General features: G+C 35.9%; 1 protein-coding gene across 2 annotated transcripts in view; it reads left to right on the top strand.

Moving 5' to 3' along the window:
- The window catches only part of TTC27 (tetratricopeptide repeat domain 27), a 113,602-nt gene that overhangs the window by 46,718 nt on the left and 46,099 nt on the right, over window positions 1-20,785 (top strand). For both annotated transcript variants that reach the window (XM_058419995.1, XM_040060206.1), the window contains one exon: window positions 12,697-12,810. In XM_058419995.1, the coding sequence (XP_058275978.1) occupies window positions 12,697-12,810 (114 nt within the window). The remainder of the gene's footprint in view (window positions 1-12,696; window positions 12,811-20,785) is intronic.

The raw sequence follows: 20,785 nt of genomic DNA on the forward strand, positions 1-20,785 counted from the left end.
TACCCTGTATTCTCTTCCTGCAAAAGATTCTCAGTTAAGGTATTTTAAGGATAATTAATTGTAAATGGATATTTGTACTGAAGTTATCGTTGTAGAATTAAAGGTAAAAGTTGCTGTTAGAGTACAAATCTATGCATCAGGTAACAACAGTGTATGAAGCAGCATTCTTCCAGAAGCTGTTGATAGGCCAAATAAACAGGAAGTATCACTGGCAGTCTATGGAAAAAAACATAGTGGTGAGCTTATAAATGTGAGTAGGCAGGCAGAACAAGCTAATCCCACCACCCTGGGTCAGTTGCATAAAGATGCAGGATCTGTCAAGCCTAAAGAATTTTTCCAGTGGTCTGGAGTTTTGAAAGCAGTGAGTTTGCCCTGAAAAGTTCAAACAAGTAAAGCAGAAAAAAGGGAATGGGAACCTTAATGTGTTGTTTTACCTGGATTTTGCTGAGTAAGAAGTACTACTTAAAAAAAAAAATAAAAAATTGACCAACCCAAAGAAAGTATTGAAAGATCTTGGGTTTTATCTGTAGCCACAGGCAGCAGTAACAAATGGAAAGATTAAAAGTCATTACTGTCTCCCTGAAGAATAAATTTCTATCAGCAAAAGATGAGTTAATCTGTAGCACTGTCTGTTCCAAAAATGTTCTTTGTCAGAGGAGAGGCAAGGCTGAAGGGGGGATGGAGCAATGAAGGGCAGAAGAATTAGGAGTCTACTGTGGTAGTTTGCAAAGGGAAAGGATATATTTCTTCTCCCACATGGCCAATTCTAACAAGTTAGAAAATGTGCTCTGTTGACACAGTTTTTCTAAATTTCAGCCTTTTTTTCCAGTCATTTGCTTAGTTTGTCTTGTGAGTAAATATATTGCAAGTCTGAAGATAGTGTATACCATTGCATACAATCCTGAAATCATCTATTTTTAAAATATGATATATAGCCATCGTCAAACCAGAGTCACTGTTTTACTACCTGTGCAGAGAAGAGGGGGGAAAGAAAAAAAAAAAAGAGTGCTGTTCTGGTTTTCAGGATATAACCTCAAGATCACATGATATGTAGAGAATCATGGCACAGATGGTGAAATTCCAGAGGCTGAGCAGTTAAAATGAGAAATTTGCTGTTGTTTAATAACTAGGGAAATCCTTATCATTGGTACCAAACAGTTAAAGTCTTTTGTATCCAAACTAGTGATTTATTACTGTTGAGCTTGGGCCCTAGGAAATAAATGCAATACTGTGATGTGGTGTGGAAGTCTGTACTTATGCTGTTTCAGGAGTAAGTCCAAACCACAGACCTGAAAAAAACAATGCTACTACAGTCAAATCTGGCTGAAGTTGTTTGCAGCATAGCACAGAATAAGTGATGTGTTTGGCACAACAGAACAAGTGTCAGTCATATGGCTGAACTCCATTCTAAGTGAAAATGGGAGCCATAGCTTATGTGGTTTACCCATCACTAGTCATTGAAAGCTGATTCCTTTAAATAAACCATTTTTTAATGACATTTCCTTTTCTTCTCTAGTTTCTTTATTCTCCTAAAAAAAAAAAAAAAAAAAAAAAAAAAAAAAAAAAAAAAAAAAAAAAAAAAAAAAAAAAAAAAAAAGAAGAAGATAACTTCCAAGGAAAGCTTAATTCTGAACTTAAATAGTCTCTTAAAATGAAAAGAAAAAAGCAAACCAAAATACAACCCAAAAAATATGCAACAGCATGAAAAAATACACTTCTTTTATACTTACATGAGGACACAATATGTATACCACTTAGTATTATGAGAGCATCAAGCTCTTAAAAACCTGCTAAATATCAGCCCACCAGTGCCTGTTAATATGAAAGAAAACTTCTATAATTCTGGACATCCAGGATACATCTGCAGTTTGGTTGTATAAGTAGAACTGAACAACTAAATTGATTGATAATATTTTTGTACTGTTATTAGAAAGTAGAAAAATCTTAAAGGGGAAAAAGCGCTGAAACATTTTCCTAGCCAAACCTGATTTGAGTTGATTATTTCATTGTGTCTGAAATTACTTTGAATTGGGGTATTTGTTTCTTCCATAGCTTTCTCTGCAAGTTACGTACCTGCACGCATGCAAGTTAACTCACAGACTGCGTTATATGGAAGCAAAGACTCATGTTTATAGCTCACTATAAGTCTCCATACTTTTTATTATATTTTTGTTCCATGCAGGCTAATATGAGCTTGCTCATTTGTGTTTCTGTTACATTTGAATCTATACAAAGCTTCCTTTGAGTCTTTTGTTTCCAGTGAAAATCTTCCAGTAAGCATAGATCTTTGTACTCCTTTCACACAGCTCTTTTTGTGGAGCATTCAGACTTGCTCTGAAAGGGAAGATTTCTCTAGTGCTCATTTTCTCTGACCTTTGTCCCTGTGAATTGTATCATGTAGGGGACATGGTATTGTCATTTCAGTTTTATCTGCAGAGCTACATTCAGAGCTAGCTGGAAATACAATCATCATGTGCTTGTGTTTCTTCTGGCTAGAGTCCTGTTTCCAGTACTCCCATGTTCATGTCAAAGGACCCGCTTTTATTTAATTTTTTTAATGCACACAATATTTAGGTGTTTCTGAGTTGTGGGGTTATGGCATGAGAGATTTTCTGAGAGAGCATAGGAGCACCCAACTTAAAAGCTGAGGAAATTCAGACGATATAAAGACTCTAACAGGAGGAAGGAACAGCTATGGCATTTCATATGTTTGGTTATGACCCTTGTTCTAACAGTGCTTAACCCTTTCCCTTTACACTTGGGGAGAAGGAGAGTGAGTTGTTTTGACTGGTATTCTGAGGAAGTGTACATGGAAGCAGGAGGAAAAAATAACAGAGCAATATTAAATCTGTTAGTAAAAGCAGAAGATCTAGACAATTTGTATGATGCTTTTTGCTCCGTGTTCTTAAAAAATAAAATTCACTGAAGAGGCAAAATTAACTCGACATTATCAGGTTTCAAATGAGATGGTAATGGAGAGTGGAAAGAGAAGCTGGGTGTTCTCCTGACTAATGTTATCGAAAAGAACCAATACCAGGGGTAAGGCAGTCTTATTTTACATTTTGCTTATGTTTTCTCTGCTAAAGAAAACAAATGGAACAAACAAGCTGTAAAGTGTGAGGATATTTTCTTTTGGGAAGCCATCCTTTTTCCCAGTCGAGACTTTCAGCTGTATAATCAGCTGACTATGCTGAGTCTGAGTATTGACTAACAAACGAAAAGGTTGCTGGTGAATATGAAGTAATGTTGATCTGTTGCTGAGAAGAGGCTGTGTTGAGTTTTTCCAACCACAATTGCTTTCTTTTAAGGGGAGGTAGAAGAGACGGCTGAAGAAAGATAAGGAAGTTTCTTGCTTCTAATAAGGATAGTAACAAATATCTTGGAGCAGATAATAAAACTTCCTTCCAAGATTTCCTGCCTGATTTTTTTTTTTTTTTTCCCAGTCCTTGAAATTTTAGCTATTACAGACGTGGTAGACAAGCCAGCACAGTTTCCAAGCTGATCTAGCATACATAGTTGCCTAGAAGCAAGAATTGTCCCTTTACGAGGTAGATATCAGAAGGAGTAAGAGTTACTGCTTAAAACAAGTGCCATGGAGGGCCAATATATTTAGAATGATAAGCAGGACAGCATAGGGGGATACTGGTGTTATCAAGACCGGCCCATTTGCTACAGAACACTATTTGAGTGGGGTAAAAAAGCTGTGGAAAACGCAGTTGAAGTGAAATTATATTAGCCTTCACATATTGGGATATTTTTAAAGTCTTCTGAGAAGAAAATTTATTCCAGTCTTATCTTCTAACTTTTGAATTGATTGAGCGAGCTATGAAATAAGTCTTATATTGTATTTAATGTACCTCCAGATGTGATAAATTCCAGATCTAATAAATTTCAGAGAGGGTCAGTCACTTCCAGACTAAAATTAGATGAGACTTGAGAACATTAAATTGCCTTTGGGTAAGTGTGATATAATTGCTGCTGTATTGAGTCTAGCATTCATTTCTAGATCAATCTAGTAGAGTGTAAATAAGTAATTGTTTACCTAAGAGGTTTCCAACATTTTGCCTTATAAAGTGTGTATGGACAAAAAGAAAACTGCAAATTGAAAGAAGTAACCTGTGTGTGTGTGTGTGTGTACACATATGTTTCATATTAATTAATAAATTAAAATGAAACATTAACTAATTAATAATTTACTCCAAAGCCACTAAATTATCCAAGCTTCTGAAATTATCTCTATGAAAGAATCTAATTCAAGCACATTGAAATATATAGCAATGCAAAAAAAAAAAAAAATCAGATAGTGTGTTCTTTTTTCAGTAGTCAAAGTCAATAGAAGGTACTCTGTATTTACAATGATGTCATGTTACGATTTGAGCGCTGAGGCTACCAGACAAGACTAGACCAAGTGAATTTTAAAAATGCCATTCTAATTAAACTAGTCCCTTGATGCAGATCACTGATGGTGTTTTGGCCTTGCTCTTGACTTTTTAACACTAAGAGGTATTTCTAATGGCTGTGGTTAAGAGCTTTAAGCCCAGCTCTGCTAATGATCAGCTAACACCTGTTGTGGTGAAAAGCTATTTTTGTTCAACAGTCCCAGGATTAGTTTTATAGACCAAAATAAACCCTTGTCATACAGTTGAGTGAATAGCTTTAGATTTTGGGAAAAAATATGCTGAATGTGGGGTCTTGAAATATATGGAATATTAAGACAGTACTGGACAATGGCACTGTGCAAATGTTGATGTCTCAGCCAGTGCAGGAAAGTAAATCTTCTCGTCTGTCACTTTAATAATTTCAGGATTTCTGCCTCTCTCATTTACCTAACTGACAGTCAATTTTTAAAATCATGGTAACTTCAAGAGGCTTTAAAAACACCACACGTGATCACATGATTGACTCTGTAGCGCCTCAGTGAAACACCAAGACCTAATAAACAAAAATACAGAACTTCTGCTAATGCGCTTCATATAGGCTCAAGCATTGCTTTATTTTTTGTTTTGTTATTACAGCGCAAAGGTCTTGGCATAATGCTCTAAAGGTGCCACATAGAATTTATACTGGATGCTGTTAGGCAAGAAAGTATTTAGGACCTAACCAAGTAATAACACATTTTCCTCATGCAACACTGAAAAAGACGCACTAACACAGGACTTGGAATAATGCCTGAAATATAATTAATTAGAAGTGTAAAATGCAAGTTGTCATGTTTGCAAAGAAAAAAATGTAAATTATCCTTGTCTTGCTAGTTTTACCCTAAGACTGTTAAATCAGTTAGTAATCTGTAACTCCAAAGACTTTGCATATTGTTTTTTGAGTTCTAGTTGTCAAAGCCGTATGGAAAAAGATGCTTTTGATTGCTACCTAAATTTACAGTCCATTTACAGAATCAGGCAGAAGTTTTGAAGACAGTTGCTTATGTGTTGATGTATATACACTTCTAATTCACAGGATTAGTTAATAATATTTTGATTTTTTTTCTGATCCAAAACTCTGTTATAATGGCTGGAGGCGTAGGACAGATTTCCATGTTTAGTGAAAGTGTGAAATTAAAGAAATGTGCAAAGGCATGTACAGCACAGGTTTTGATTTTTGTTGAACATACCCAGGGGGTCTTTGATGTTTGTTGGATATCTGAGCAGTTCTTTGTACCTCGAGGAAGAAAGATGTAGTAGACTACAATACACACTGGTGCAAGTATTCCTTCTGTTAAATTTTTTTTTTAGTAGGGAAAAAGAAACCAAAAAACCCCACAACCAAAATCCAGTCTGCAGATTGGTTTGTAATTTGGTAATCTGTTGGCTAAGTCCATACTAGGAATGATTTTCTGCATAAATTGGACTGTCTTTTCTTCTCTTCCCTCCCACTAGCCACTAAACATAGCCACTGTCAGTATTTATAGAAGCTTTGCATTCTCAAGGTGTAAAAATATTATTGTCCTCGTTTGTGTCATGTATCTTGTTTGTGTTGCTCTCCAAGGATATAATTATGCCAAATAGGGTTAGAATTTTGACAGTTTGAAACAAGAATAATCTGGAGTGAAATCTTAATGTAATTTTTTTCTCGTTGGGCCTTAGAAAATATGAAGCTAATAAAATGTGGCTGGAAAATATATAGCCTGATTGCTTGTGCCTAAAGCAATCCTAGTGTTTCTAGAAATTATTTATCTGAAGGTCTGCTGTCAAACAAATTAACAGATGCCCCAAATTTGGTTTTGTTTCATATCAGTATGTCATAACCAACTACTGACACATGCAATCAAATACTTCTTGTCACAATACTTAGAAAGGTGAGGAATTTATAGGCGCTCAAATTGCCATCCTTTATAGTGGTGCAGATTCCAAAAATATTGTTTGGGAATGTTGTCTGCAGTGCCAATAGTTATGGATGACAGAAGCTGAAAAGAGAGGATGGTTTGAAATAAATTACTTCATCATCCTATTTGTTTATTCCTAAGTTAACCAATGCTGTTTGTTGTTTGTTTAGAACTACTGTGTACTCTTGATGTTTTATTTAAATTGGGAATTGTACTGTGGATTCCATGAGTAGAAGTTTTCCTGTGGAAGCAGTAAAGTCAATAGGCTTGAATTTGATGAGTTGTGTTTTGTTGCTACCTCTTCCAATTTACTGTCCAAGAGGAAATATTTATTGGCTGTCAGGTTTTGTTTGAATTTTAAACCTAAAGTGAAGTTGTCATGTGTTAAGGTGATACCCTCAGAGAAATGAAAAGTATTTCATATATATGTATATATTTTTAAGTAGAGAAGAATGGAGTTGTTTCTGTCTGAACTTCAGATTATTCAATTTCGGTAAAATGATGATTTATGAAGACACTGGAGGAGCTTCCCTGTTAGTATGAAAAAAATAACAGCCTCTCTGAAATGATAGCTTTAAGTCTTTGAGATGAATCAGATGGGTGTTTACTGATTCACATTTTAATTTAAGGATTCCATTTCAGTGCAGTTACATAAAAATGCATATAGGGATTTACATACAGTAATTGTGTATCTTTACACATAACAACAGAGAGGGTGTGTGTATAATAACAACGGCAAATAAAAAGAGGAAAGGTCTTGGGGATAGCATTGAACTAAGGATAATGGTGTATCAAGGACAAAATCTTTTTATTGTAACTTATTCCATGTTCTGCAATTCTGAATGCATTTTTAGATTTATTGGACATTTCTTTTCAGTGTATGAAGAGCATATGTAATGTGATAATTACAAAATAGAAATTTAATTTAAATATAGATACAAGGAGATAAAATAATTCCTTTAGCTGGTCGCTAAGAAATTTTTTGAATTAAAATATTTATGTTCACCAGCTCAACAGCATTTTGTGCTTAAAAGCAATCCTTTGACACATACATTAAATCAGCTTAAACATCAAATGCCACTTCTTGTCCAGTTATTTTCTAAATATGCCTATTTAGAAAACAGTACTGGATTTTAGTTGTTTGTTAATTTGAGGGTTTGTGTATGTGCATAGTTATTATAGTTTCCTCTTAATTTGTGGTCACTGAAGGATTGGTAAACTGAGTGTTGTGGTAAGAATAAAAACACTACTGGGAGGAATTTGAGCTCTGTGAAACCTCATTGTCATACATTTGCTAGTGATGCTATATAGTCAAATCTTCTTTTCATCCTATTTATTTTAAAATATTTGGGATAGGCATGTACAGCAGAATAGGTATGTACACTTGATTTGAGTGTACTTGAGCTGTTTGAGCCAAGAGGAAATTTTAACATGTTCCTACACTAAGCAGAAAAGCTAAAAGTGGTTATACTGACTCTTTTGTTCTGTTGCCAAGCCATGGTTCTGCTGCTTAATTGTAAGTAGAAATTTAGTATTTTTCTTGCCCTCTTGATACTTGTGCTTTTCACTAAAACATAAAAAGTGCGCTGCTATTGGAAACCACTTAGTCACAAATGTACTTTATTTTAATTTACAGGGTTCTAACAGAATTATTGTTTAAAGTTACAAATCCCATTTCAACCAGATGCTGCCAGCACTACTGCAGATCATCTGTGTTTGAGCTTGGTTGGTAAAAGAGTTAATATTTTAAGGACATTTCTCAAAACTTCTATTATTTTTGCATCCCTCTGGACCTTGGATTGCCTTAATCTTTCTTAGGCAATTAAAAATAATTTCACGAAGTTAATTGAGCTACTTTCTAGGGCAGAGTTTTCTGTACATACTTTATTCCAGAGTTGCACGGAGTACCTTTTATGAAATACTATTCTGTTGAAAAAAACATAGATTTAATGTAAGGAAGTTTTTCCACAATAATGTGGCATCTTTCAGGTTTTTCTCTAAGTTGATTGTTTCTAATTTTATTTCATTTTGCTTTTTTGGTCACTGGTTTAGTGCTAGGAGGAATTTCCAAAAAATTTCAAATTAAATAAGTGTCATTTGAATTATGACTTTTAAGAAGAAAACTTGTGTTAGATATACAGAAACCTACGTGTCAGATTATTTGGATGAGAATAACATATGGAAAGCAAATCACATTCTCCCTAATATCATACTGATTTCTTCCTCTTAGTCATGATTTCCATAGAAGTTTTTGCCAATTCTTTGCTGTGTACATAAAAACAAATTAAACACTTCTAAGTTGGCTTTCACTAATAAAGTCATTCACCAGAGATTAACAGATATGTATACAAGGCCAGTGCACATTTTCCACTTTCATGCCTCAGTCATACTAGTGGATTTTTTTTTTTATGTACTCACCTGACTATTGTGGAGGATATAGAAAGTGGAAAAGAGGCGGTGGTAGTGTCTCATTTTACAGAAAAGCGCAGAATGAGTTAAAAGGTTGCCGTTTTGTCTTGGAATATGTTGAAGAAATATGGGGTTTATGTTAATTATCTGAATGAATCACTGAAAATGATCATGTGGTTATATGAAACAAGACTATTGGTAAGTAGACATGAAGTAATCCACATGATTAATTTGAAAATCTTAGTGTGTGGGTTTTTTGGAAAAGTAAACAACAAAGCTCCTGAAGTATATTAACTGAAATAGATAATATAAGGGAACTAAAAAGGAATGTTTCTATTTTTTTTCCCCAAATCCTCCCCAGTGTTTTGTCCTTGTCTGTTTGTAACTTAAAATATGTTAACAAATAACGTGAGCCAAATCTGAACTAAGGGTCATATCTTTGGAGGCATGACAGAGGAACAGAGCAATCCTCATGGTGCCTTCAGTTAAATAATTTTGCCACATCCTGGCAATTTGGCCAGTGAACAGAATATTTTTGTTTTGCTGATAGACTGATGTGCAAATTCTTAGGAATTCCACAACTGATGTGCAAATTCTTAGGAATACTGAGGCTGAATTGTTCATTAATGGTACATGATTCTTGGGTTTGACTGTGGCTGGGTTTGCTCTGGGTGTCATTATTAATGTAATCTATGTATCTCACAATTCAGGTGTTACTTGGAATCATGGAATGGTTTGGGTTCATAAGGACCTTAAAGGCCATGCTGTTCCAGCTTCCCGGCCATGGGCAGGGTCACCTTCCACTAGACCAGGTTGCTCAGAGCCCCATCCAGCCTGGCCTTGAACACATCCAGGGATAGGGTATCAATAACTTCCTTGAGCAATCTAGAACAGGTTACCTGGAGAAGTTTTGTTCCAAGAACAAAGCATGCCTTTGTTCTTAAATAGTTATGGGGATACTGTAAGTGTTGTACAGTAGTGGACATTGTTATTAGGACTTGCAGCATCATCTTATTTCATTTGAATGTCATATAAGGAAGATACAGTGAATTAAATATTCTGGTTTGTGTAATACTTTGGTCATCTTCTTTTTACATTCTGATATGATGGGAGAGGATGATATTGTTTGTAGGAAAAAAATGTGTGGAAGAATTAGAGAAATGCGTTTTCCCATGTGAAAATATCCTATTCTGTGCAGAAAGTGTTGCATAACCTTATTTCTTTTCATTTCTTCTCACCCTGTCTAATCTTCCTGTGTTTCTCTTTCTTTATTTTATTGTACTTTCCCTAAAGTAAGAACAAAGATGACTTGTGAAGATTCTTAATAGTGGTTTTTGCTTCAGAATTATTTTGTTAATTTTCTTAGCTGCCCTTGGTGCAGTATAATGAACTTTAAAGTACGACAAAACTTGCATGATCTTGATTAAGTTTTGGGGTTTTTTTCCCAGATGGTTTATTTTAATCTACAGTCCTATTAACAGAGTCTAGATTTAGCTTCAGGTGAAAATATAGAGCTTTGGATCTTATGAGAAAGTATTTATTATCTGGAATATTTGGACATTTTAGGTATAAGATTAAAGCTTGCTTAATAGTTATGGTTAGATGTTCTGAAACTATTCTTTAGAGCCTTGAAGTATAAACATTTGTGCCCTCTATATATGTATTATTTTGGGGTTTTTGTGGTGCTTTAAACATTATAATTAGGCAATGAAAAGGTGAGCATTTGAGTTCTGGCACAGTACTGTGAGCTCTTTACAAGTATAAAATTACAAGTGCTTCTTAAATGAAAACTAGGTCTGCTTCTCATTGTCTTGTGCAGTTGAAATGTTTTTTTGTATCAATAAAACTGTTGGAAAAATTAATTTTTTCTTCTGCAATTTTACAGCAGGTATACCTTTCATTTTATTTCCTGAATACCTTTAAAAAGCAGGACTGTTACTCAAAATACGACTTGTCATTGCTCCTGCAGAGGAGTGAAACATAATTATCTCTGCTTGTCTTCCACCCTGTTTCTCTTCAGATTTTCTCCCTCCCTTTTTGACTTTATACACGGCTCCTGCAGCATGCTTGCTTAAATCACTGCTTAGGTGGTGGTGTGGGAGGTGCACCCAGAGACAGAGGAGAGGCTTTCCTGGGCCGCCGGTTCTCCTGCAGAGCCGGGTGCTGTGGACATAGAAACTTCCTGCTCTGCCCTCCATGGGCCACTTGCTACGGTGAACCAGTGAGAGAGCAAGGACTCTACTGCTGGGCAAGGGCATAATCAGACCTGAAAATATCTTCAGGAGCATTATTAGCCAAGACTTTTAGTTGTCATTGTTCTTTTGCAAAATTAAATCATATGACACATTATTAACAGTGGAGAAAATGGGGAAAAGGGTGACCTTTCCAACAAAATAAGCTTTTAAGGTAAAGGAAATGTTAGCCCCAGCAATTCCTTAAGGTGTTTGATTTAGCAGCTACCTGGTACGGCTGCTAAAAACTAAACTCAGACACCAATGTCCTGTGCTAGGAATGCCTTGCTCGTGTTTGTCTTAAGACTAAACTAAAATGGGTGTTTGACTGAAGTTTCGTGATACATGAGAGAGGTGGGCTCTCAGAACTAGGACATACATCAGTTAACAGATTTAGTGATAATAGTTGGTAAAAGGGCACTTGAAAGTCTACCGAATAGAGAATGTTATGATTGTGTTCCCTAAATTAATTCCAGATCCTCAGAACGGTGCCTCTTAATCTAATACTGAGTAGAAGTCATGAAAGAGTCAGTGCAGAGGTTCTTGGGCACAAAGGGTAGGATTAGTTGAAGTGTTTGCCTTCACACTGCCTTCTTTTATGTTTTTATTTGCTGTTGCCTCTCTTCCTATTGTAGTTTTGTTTGGAGGAATTTTTTTTTTTTAGATTGTTTCTTTCTGCTTCCTTTCCTTTGAAATCACTAGGGAAAACAAAAACAGATTACAACATGACAGAAATTTGTCAGGCATTAAACACAAACCATGAGCAAATTTTGCTTTTTAATGCTTTGGGAGATCTTTGAGAAGAAAGAATAAAACCACTGGGGCTTTTTCTCCAGTCTGCAAATATCTATAGACAGATATATTTTCTCAGAGAAGATGAATTGTATTTGCAGTGTCAGTAAAATTAGCAAGGAAGTTTTCCTGCTGTCTGACTTTTCAGAAATGGTATATTCTGTCTAAAACCATACTGGAAGGAACCTAGGCAGTCTGTAAATTATTAAGAGATAGCAAAATTTTATTGGCTGCATGTCTTCTATTGGACTTTCCTGAAAATCAGTGGTTGGAGACTGGCACTAAGTTCATGGCATGAGTGCAATGTGTTCCAAGTGATAACTTAAAATTATTTTAGTAAAGCTGCTTACATAGATTATTCCATATTCCCTATATATCTACTGAAGTCAAAAATTCTTCCTGTTATTCTCAAGTTCATGGCAAGTTCTAGATTAATTAATGTTCTTCAGATTCTTAGCAAATCCAACATTTTTCATATGGAAGTACTGTTAGCATGGGCATCAGGGCACCTTGCGTATGAGAAGAGGCCAAGAGAGCTGGATTTGTCCAGCCTTGAGAAGTAGAATCCCTGCAGCTGTCTACAGGTACACAGTATGCAGGTGTGCAGAAGACTGAGCCAGTCAGCCCAGGATCAAATTCTTTGTTTTCCTTTGCTTCTGAGTAGCCATTTTCATTTGTGCGGTTTGGTCTGTGCACTGTATGGGTGCATGTAAACATAACACTGCATAGCTGAGAAGGAGAGAGTGCTTTTGAAGGCCACTTTTTATGTTGAAAATAGATTAAGGTAATTTCTACAGCCCTCAGTTCATCGAGTACGTCCTCCAGCCGCATATTTGACTTTCAGAATAGGAAACAGCATTCATGTTTGAGACCACGGTTAAAAACTTTACTGTCTTCAATGCCTTTAAAAGTGAAGTAATAGCAAAATATTCTTTTTCTCTGCAGTGCTTGCTCTCCCAGCCGAAGTTCTGGGCCATTCAGACATCAGCCCTACTCCTTCGGACCAAACTGGAGAAAGGAAGCACTCGCAGAATGGAACGGGCAATGAAGCAGACTCAGGTAAGGCTTCTGAGCTGCCTTATAATCATATATATAGATTTTGTATTTGTGTATATATATGTATATGTAAATATAATCAAATACAAACAGGTAGGAGTTAGGAGGTTCTGCAGTTCCTCCCTGCAAACTGTACAAGATAATTTTCTAATTACATCTCTAAATTAGATGCATAAACCACAGTTCCTTCTGTGTCTGCTAGTCCTGAGATAAGCTTATACGTACAAGTAATGAATCATCACTTTCAAAAACATGACAAGTTTTGGAAGATTGAAATTAAAATCTATTTTTGTATCTGTAGTTTCTGACTTACGATCTGAGGAGTATATGTGGATGTTCCTGAACGTCAAGCTGCTACTGCTATGAAATTTTTCAATTTTTTTTTTCTCCAGTAGATCATCTCTGTAAAACACTGAAACTTCTAAACAGTCACTGGTATTGAGAACAAGAAAATACATTTGTGAATAAAGAAGCAATTTCAGTTTACCATTTTGATGTGATAGCTGGCGATTAGTATTTTTATTGCAAGTTTGAGGCAGTGATTATTTAAATAATCTCAGTCCAAACAAAGAGTAGTTTGTTTTTTCAAATACAAAAAAGAAATGTTAAAATACTAAAAAGTGTCATCTAGTAGAGTTTCTTTAAAAAAAACATTTCTTTTCAAAAGAAAGCTCTATAGGCTTTATCAAGATTCTTTTAAATTCTTTTTTACCTTCATAGTACAGTTTTGTTAGCCCTTTGTCGTCTTTGTACAGCTAAGTCTTGTCACACATAAACAGTAGGCATCAGTGTATGTCCATCAGGCAACACTTCTGCCGGCTAAACCAGCCAGGAATGTAAAAATTATCATTATGGTGCTATGTATTTAAATCCTGAAAAGCTGATGTTTCATTTGAAATCATCACAATGCTTGAGTCTTTAAAGGGGGGCATTTTGGATGTGCTGCTGCATTTTTTTTTTGCTGATGAAGACATGGAGTTGCTGTAATGGAATTTCCTGTGGTCATTAGGAGACTGTCAGGGAAGCCAGGATTCCAAATCTGGGAGATGTAGAATCCGACAGCACTTGGGAAGTGATCTCAGAATCCTCGATGCCCTAAGTCATAAAACAGTTGGAGTGCCTCCAACATTTTTTGTCTAGCTTGATTAAACCTGAGTACTGGAAATTGTTATATTAGACAACTTGACAGTCTCATGACAGAGGTCTTCATGGAGAGATTCTCTTAGCAAGTCCATTTATCTGACTTCTTGTACTGCAGCTTCAGTAATGCAAAGGATTTGATTAGCATGGGCTGTGACATTTTGGGAGATGACCCCACAGTAGACACAGAATCTGTGGTTTTAAATATTCCCTTTAATCTTAGTGCATTTATGTTTTCTTTTATTAAGTTTTCTAGTCTTTGGATATAATTGTGTATTTCTGTTGATCTGATGGTAACAAGCTCAGTTTCCAAAAATAGTTAAAAGTTGTTTATTGGTTTATATGTGCTAAATTAATCGAATAACTTGAATAACTTTCCATTTAAGGTTTTCATTCGTGAGTTCCATCAGATCAGAATTTTTTTTAATATCAGTGTTTCTAACAGTGCTAAGAAGGAATCAGAAGTGATGCCATGAATTATGTTATTTTCATACATAGCACAAGTAATTTTTGATGTATCATCTTCATGAAGATGCTGATGTATAATTTTCATTAAGATGCCAAAGAACAAGTGAATTCTGCAACTATTTATCAGCAGAAAATGGATTTCAAACCCACAGAATTTTCGTACAAATGGATTTAATGGGTTCATGTTTTACAATTGCATTATTTACTAGGTCAGAGTGCTGTAGAAAGATTAGTTATGGTAGATTAAGGGAGGAGGTGTAAATGTGATGGCAATATCAATCTTCTAAAGGAATTATAAAAATTCTTGTAAAACAGCTTGAATAAGTCATGGTAAACTAAATCTACATTCCTTTAGGGTTGTTTGAAAAGTACATGAGCCTTTATAGGCTCTAACTTAGGGTTAGTGAGACTCTCCTATCTTATTCTACTCTAATTTTTCTTCCTTTCCCCGTTTCCATTCTCACCTGCTCCTGTGCTGGGTCTGCAGCTGATAAACATCTTTTAAAGTGAATATTGCCGAGTAGGCATATGCTGCTTTTGCAGCCCTAAAGCCCTAAAGCAAACGTTGTTGGTTTGTCAAAGAAAGCGTTTTTCAGCTACCTTTTTTTGTAAGACTGGCTGTGTCTGGTTACATTATTTTAATTACTTGAAAACATTTGCAGCTCTTTTTGAAATGAGGACATATTGGTTAAAATTAACTGCCAGACTCCAAATATTAAATAGAACCTTACTTTATGCCAAACAGTTTTTATATTTATATTTTTTTCCTAATTGGAAAACTTCAAGAGGAATTGGAATGATAATTATCAAAACCTTTTTCTGATTATTTTTTAAATTTGCACTACAGAGAATGCGATCTTTGGACTGATTTTTAAAATGATCATTCTGGATACTCTGGAATGTACTTCAACTAGTAGCTAACTGCAAGTGAGGAGGAGATACTTTTTTCTTTAACTTTTTCTGGATGTGACGGGTTGTCTCTGTCCAGTTTTTGCTCTAATGGTGTTTGGATCTGCAAAACTAAGGTTAAAGATTTATAAAGCCAGTACTTTTTTTTCAACCATTTTTCAAGAAAAGGAAACGGCATTTGAAAGCTAAACCAGTTATTTTACATTCCACTAGAATATTTAGTCATGACCAGTGTAACACACACAGAAATGTGGATCGAGGTATTGCCAACTAAAACGTGTCTCTGGATGCAGTATGATTTTTTAAAGGTTGTGTGATTGTTTTTTCTCCTTTTGAGTGAAGGTCCAGGACGGTGAAAAGTACCATGGTGGAAAGAAAAGTGGGAGGGAGAAAACAGGAACAAATGGGGGTAGGTTTTTGATAAAACCAGAAACCTGCTATTGCTGTATCAGTTTGGAGATCTTCACCTACCTTTTATTGTAAAGAACATAATTCAGAAACTATTAATAGTGGAAGATGGGTTGAACTAAGCTGTTAAGCCACAGATTACTACAGAAAGTATAGTCAGAGCTCAAGTAACAGGATGGGAGAGAAAAAAAGGAATTTTGAGTGGTCTAGGAGCTATGAAAAAATGAGAAATGTGAGGGATGATATATGAGAAAAAACAAAAGAAACCATCCACAACCACACCAGTTCAAAACACGTATCATTCCACTGTAGTTTCTTGATACATTAAGGAAGTTTACTCTTGCATTTCAGTGGATTCAGAAGTATTTTTAAGAATGAAGCAAAATTAATTAAAATGCCATCCTTTGTACAAAGGGTGGTGGGGTAGAAACAAGGACCATCGTTTACTGCTGCATTGTGCCAGCAGTGAAAGAAGTGAAGCTGCCATGTGCCTGGTACTCCAGCAGCCTGCTCAGGTTTATCCTACCTGAGATATCCCAGGTGTATCCTACACTAACCTGGGTGGCTCCACTGGCTACCTCTCCATTTGCAGCTTTTATCAGCTTGTTACGGGCCCCTTTTCTGCCTGTGTTTTCTGCTGCTCATTACACCTGGTGACAGCATGCCTGCAAGCTGATGGCTTGGCTTTCCTAGCACGTCGTACAGCATACGCGGTATTTCATACGCTTCCCTCCTGCTTGCTTTTCTTGGCAGTAAAGGAATTTGCCTGTTGGGGCAGAGAAATGTGTCTTGAAAAGGGTGTTTTAATAAGACTTCAGGAGAGCTGGGAGCAGACTAGCAATATTATAGGCTAATCATTATGCCTGAGATTGAAAGGTCACATGAGATCTTGTTTTATATCCTTAGTCATACACAGATGTATGTGGTTGGGAATTCTGTCAACTGCCCTTTAATTTGCACTTAAATAATACTTCAGAGTGTCATTTTCTCCAGCAACTAATGTTTTTCTGTGTGTAAAAAAAAGGGAATTTTTTTGTTTAAGTTGTTCTTACTAAAGAAACATGCTAGTTAGTGTTCAGTTCTTTCAAATCTAAAAAAAAATATGTGCATCTGTAAAAAGGAGAGGCTGATAGTGATCTAACAGAACTGGTGTCTTGAGCTTTATGAGCTTGAACACAACTTTCCTGGTTTTGTTAATTTCACATTGATGGGTTTTAAATGGTTATGCAATAAAGTTATGTCATTTATCATAGAAATATATCTTTTTATTTTCAAAACTAAATGGTGACTTTCTTGCCAAATTGCTTGCTCTGCTTTTCTTTATTTGATGGTTTTTCTACATTGGACAAATTCAACATTTAAGGGAAGAGTTCAAAAAGGAGAGGAGAGCAGTATTCCTCCCAAAAGACTCATCTAGAGAGGTTGGAGGCAAACAGATTTTTCCCTGTTCTTTTGCTTCTCAAGTCATATATCTTTCTGATCAGGCCACTCAAACCACAGTTGGAGTAATAGAGAGAGACATGTAGCATAACCAAGGGAATGACAGCACCTGTGTGTTCAGCGAAAGTATTAGATCCCTGTACTAGGAGTTCCTGTTTCTGTTCCTTAACCCCCTCTTGAACTCTAGGGGTACATTAAATAAGATTTTAATAGTTGCTGTTAGTTGTGGGTGGAATGGAGGAAGAGAGGAAGGAGGAGACAAATTAATTTTAATAGATTTATTTCACATGAAGTTGAAAGTTGTAGTGGAAAGTTACTGGGATCTGAGATGTACTGGAGAACTGAGGGAGAAATAAATCACTTCCTTCAGGAGGGTAATAAGTGGATGACAGCCCTCTTCTATCCTGTGGAGATCCTGCACTGATATCCCAGTAGTTCTTAACTATTATGAATTGTATTTATTATTAGAACACATGTTCCTAAAAGTGTTTAAAAAGATGAGAAAAGCCAGGTGTCTTATACAACCATTCCTTACTGAATTCTATACAAGATCACGAGGTCTCCAGAACACTAGAAATAAACCTTATTACCTCAGAAAGCAATCTCAAAAGAGAGTGACCTCTTGGTGATAGTTATGATTTCAGTCTCAAGGCACACATTTCCAGAACATATTTCATTTTGCTTAAACAGATGACATATTTGACAGAAGATGTTACATGACACAACTGAGTCTGGATACACCAAACTCATTAGCACGCTTCAAAATAATTAATGTGGTGGTGCTTGGCTCCTTCTGTTTTTCTTCTGTTATGTGATTATGGAAGGGACAGGGAGGATGAAGAATCAGAGATCCAGTCTGCCAAGAATTATTCAGGAATAACTGAAGTGGGTTTGTACCACTAGCCAAAAAAGAGAATATTGAGTAGTTTAATTTTCCAGGTAATGATTTCTGCCTAGAAGTTTTCTAGTGCACTCTTGGTTTTGACAGTTTGGATCAGTGCTATTAGCTGGTATGGGGGAAGGAATGAAACCATTCCTTCTGCGCAGAAGTTTCTTAATCTTTTCTCAACTGTTCTTGACGATTATTTTCAACGCCTCAGCTGTTCCACTTCCAGAGTCAATGCGCTTTCTAGAAGAAGCCAAAAATTTGAAGCCTCCACTTTTTTTCCTAATGTTTCCCATTGAGCCTTAGTTCTGAAGACTTTTCTCCCTTTAGACTCTCTTCACTCAGTGTTGTGACATTTTGAAAGGTGGTGATAGGAGAATCCTTAAGCCATATTGAACAGTAATACTGCACTTCTTTTATAGATGAAGTGATGACAGGAAGTTGCAAAGAAAAATACAAGTACTAGGACACAAGATTCTCATCGTTCTGCCTCAGCTTTGCTCTGGAAGGCATAAACATTATAAGCTTCATTTCAACAAACTCAACAATTAAAATAATTACTTCCAGATGGCATGGAGAGTATATTATTCCTGTCTGTTGCCAAATTAAATAGACGAAGACATACAGCTGTTGCTAAATTAGGATAGATGAATCTTTACAGTTTTATATCCTAAGTATCGTTACAGATCTGGAGATTGGTATCTCAAGGTGGACTAACAAATCCTATTTTGAAATAGCCCTGTGCTGGTAGTCAGTCACACTGTCCAGCACATATGCCAGGTACTAAAAACCAGACTCTGGCTTATCTCAAGGCAGTTGTCTGCTTCTCCTATATTGTAATTCAACTTGAATTTGATGGTGATAGTTGTTCTTTTCTTTCTCCATTCCTGTCCTTATTTCCCTCTTTAGTGAAAAACAGAAAGCAGAGCTGATGCAAGAGGTCTTTGGATCTATTTTTCAGCCCTGACTGAAAATGAATGTTGTGTCTTCCCCCAGATCAAACTGATGGGGGAACTATTAAAGCAGTGTAACCACAACCGCTTGGAACTTACCACAGGCATATTTTGAATCATATGCAGTTCCTCTGTGGGTTTTGCACCCTATGCAAAGGGTTTTATACCTGCTGTTCACCAGTGGCAGTACAACAAGCGGTCTGGTTTTAAATCCACCCTTCATCAAGTAAACTTGTAGATTTAGCTTCTTCTACAGACTTCAGAGGAAATTCTGCTTAACATCTTTTGATAAATTATAAAAGTAACCTAGTTGACAGTTGGAACAGCTTTTTCTTTGAAAACAAAAACATTCAAGAAGGTACACTTGCTTGATAAAGATAATGCAATAACTATAAAATTGTATTTCATGTAAGTAACATATATAAAATAAGCGTAAATGGCATAAAGAAGATAAAATGCACTCAGTACTTTCCTGAAGATTTTGTGCTGAAAGTGGAGGTTTAAATCATTAACAGGTTTTAACATTGAAACCCATATCCTAAGCACTGGCACTCAGTAACTTTGGGCTCAATATTTGTCCAGAAATAACAGTAAGCTCATCATTTTGAAAGTCAGTAATGCTGTTATGCTGTTGGAGACATCATGTCTCGCTTCTTTAGGTGGTAGTGTTTGACTACAGCAAAACATTCCAAAGGGCAGTTGCATCAGGGTGTTCTAAATTGCCTGGTACGCTGCTTGGCTCTGTGTTTGAAACAAAAAGGAAATCTTACGTCAGATGGTCATGAATCCAGTTATCTTCTACTTGTGACCTTGACCTCGACCTCTTTTGTGCTAATTTTGATATCAAGATGCTTTGTATTTCATTTGGGATTGTTCGACTCATTTCCTCTTATGTGCTTTTCTTCCCCACCCTTTGCAAGAGCCCTATTATAAAGAAATTGAAGCTTTTTTTAGTAAAATGACTGTGAACAGCTGAAGTGAATATTGTTTCTTAGTTGGCTAGTATTGTTTTCAAAGTGAAACACACATTGGCAGGACCTGATGTAATGAACCAAAACATGCACATTAAGAATCTGCTATGTGACTCGCTTTAGAAGAAATACCAATATGCGCCGTTTCAGTGTGCTAATCAACTCCTGCCCTAGCACACTTCCTTAAAACTATCAACATCATCTTGCATCTTAGAAATTCAGCTTGAGTTAGGCAAAAAAGAAGTACTATTGGTCATCCAGTGCCTGACGTTCTTCTGTGTAGATGCCTTGCAAATTTTTTGCCTTCTCTCTTTCCTGCCGTTAAAGTGATTGTATAGGTGAAATGGCTACATTAGGTTTAAGAGATAGTCTCTTCCTTAATTTTTAAATTCAAAGTAATTGTGATGTGAATAACTTCAGATACTGAGATTGCTTAAACATGTAGGGGATACTGAAGGGGCAAGTTAAAGTGAGGAATGAATTTGTTTGCCTGCAACAAGGTAGTAATGGGTGGGAAAGAATGAATTACCAGAATATCATAAAGAAAAATGATTGGGAAATGTTGTATAGGCAGTAGCTTTCCAGTCTTCCACTACATAAAATAGAAAAATTTAACTGGTATACCAAAGAATTAGACTGAAAAACCTCTTAGATAAAAGGTCTACTAGAGATAGACAGTCAAACAAGTGTAATTTTTCTAAATGCTCACTTTTGGAAAGAAGATTAGCAAGAAGTGATAAATGTTTTTTTTTCTTGTAGACTAAAAAGTGTAGAATCCTTGTTTAAAATAGGTAATTTAGCTG

This window comes from Hirundo rustica, chromosome 3 (genome assembly GCF_015227805.2).
Source record: "Hirundo rustica isolate bHirRus1 chromosome 3, bHirRus1.pri.v3, whole genome shotgun sequence".
Classification (NCBI taxonomy): domain Eukaryota; kingdom Metazoa; phylum Chordata; class Aves; order Passeriformes; family Hirundinidae; genus Hirundo; species Hirundo rustica.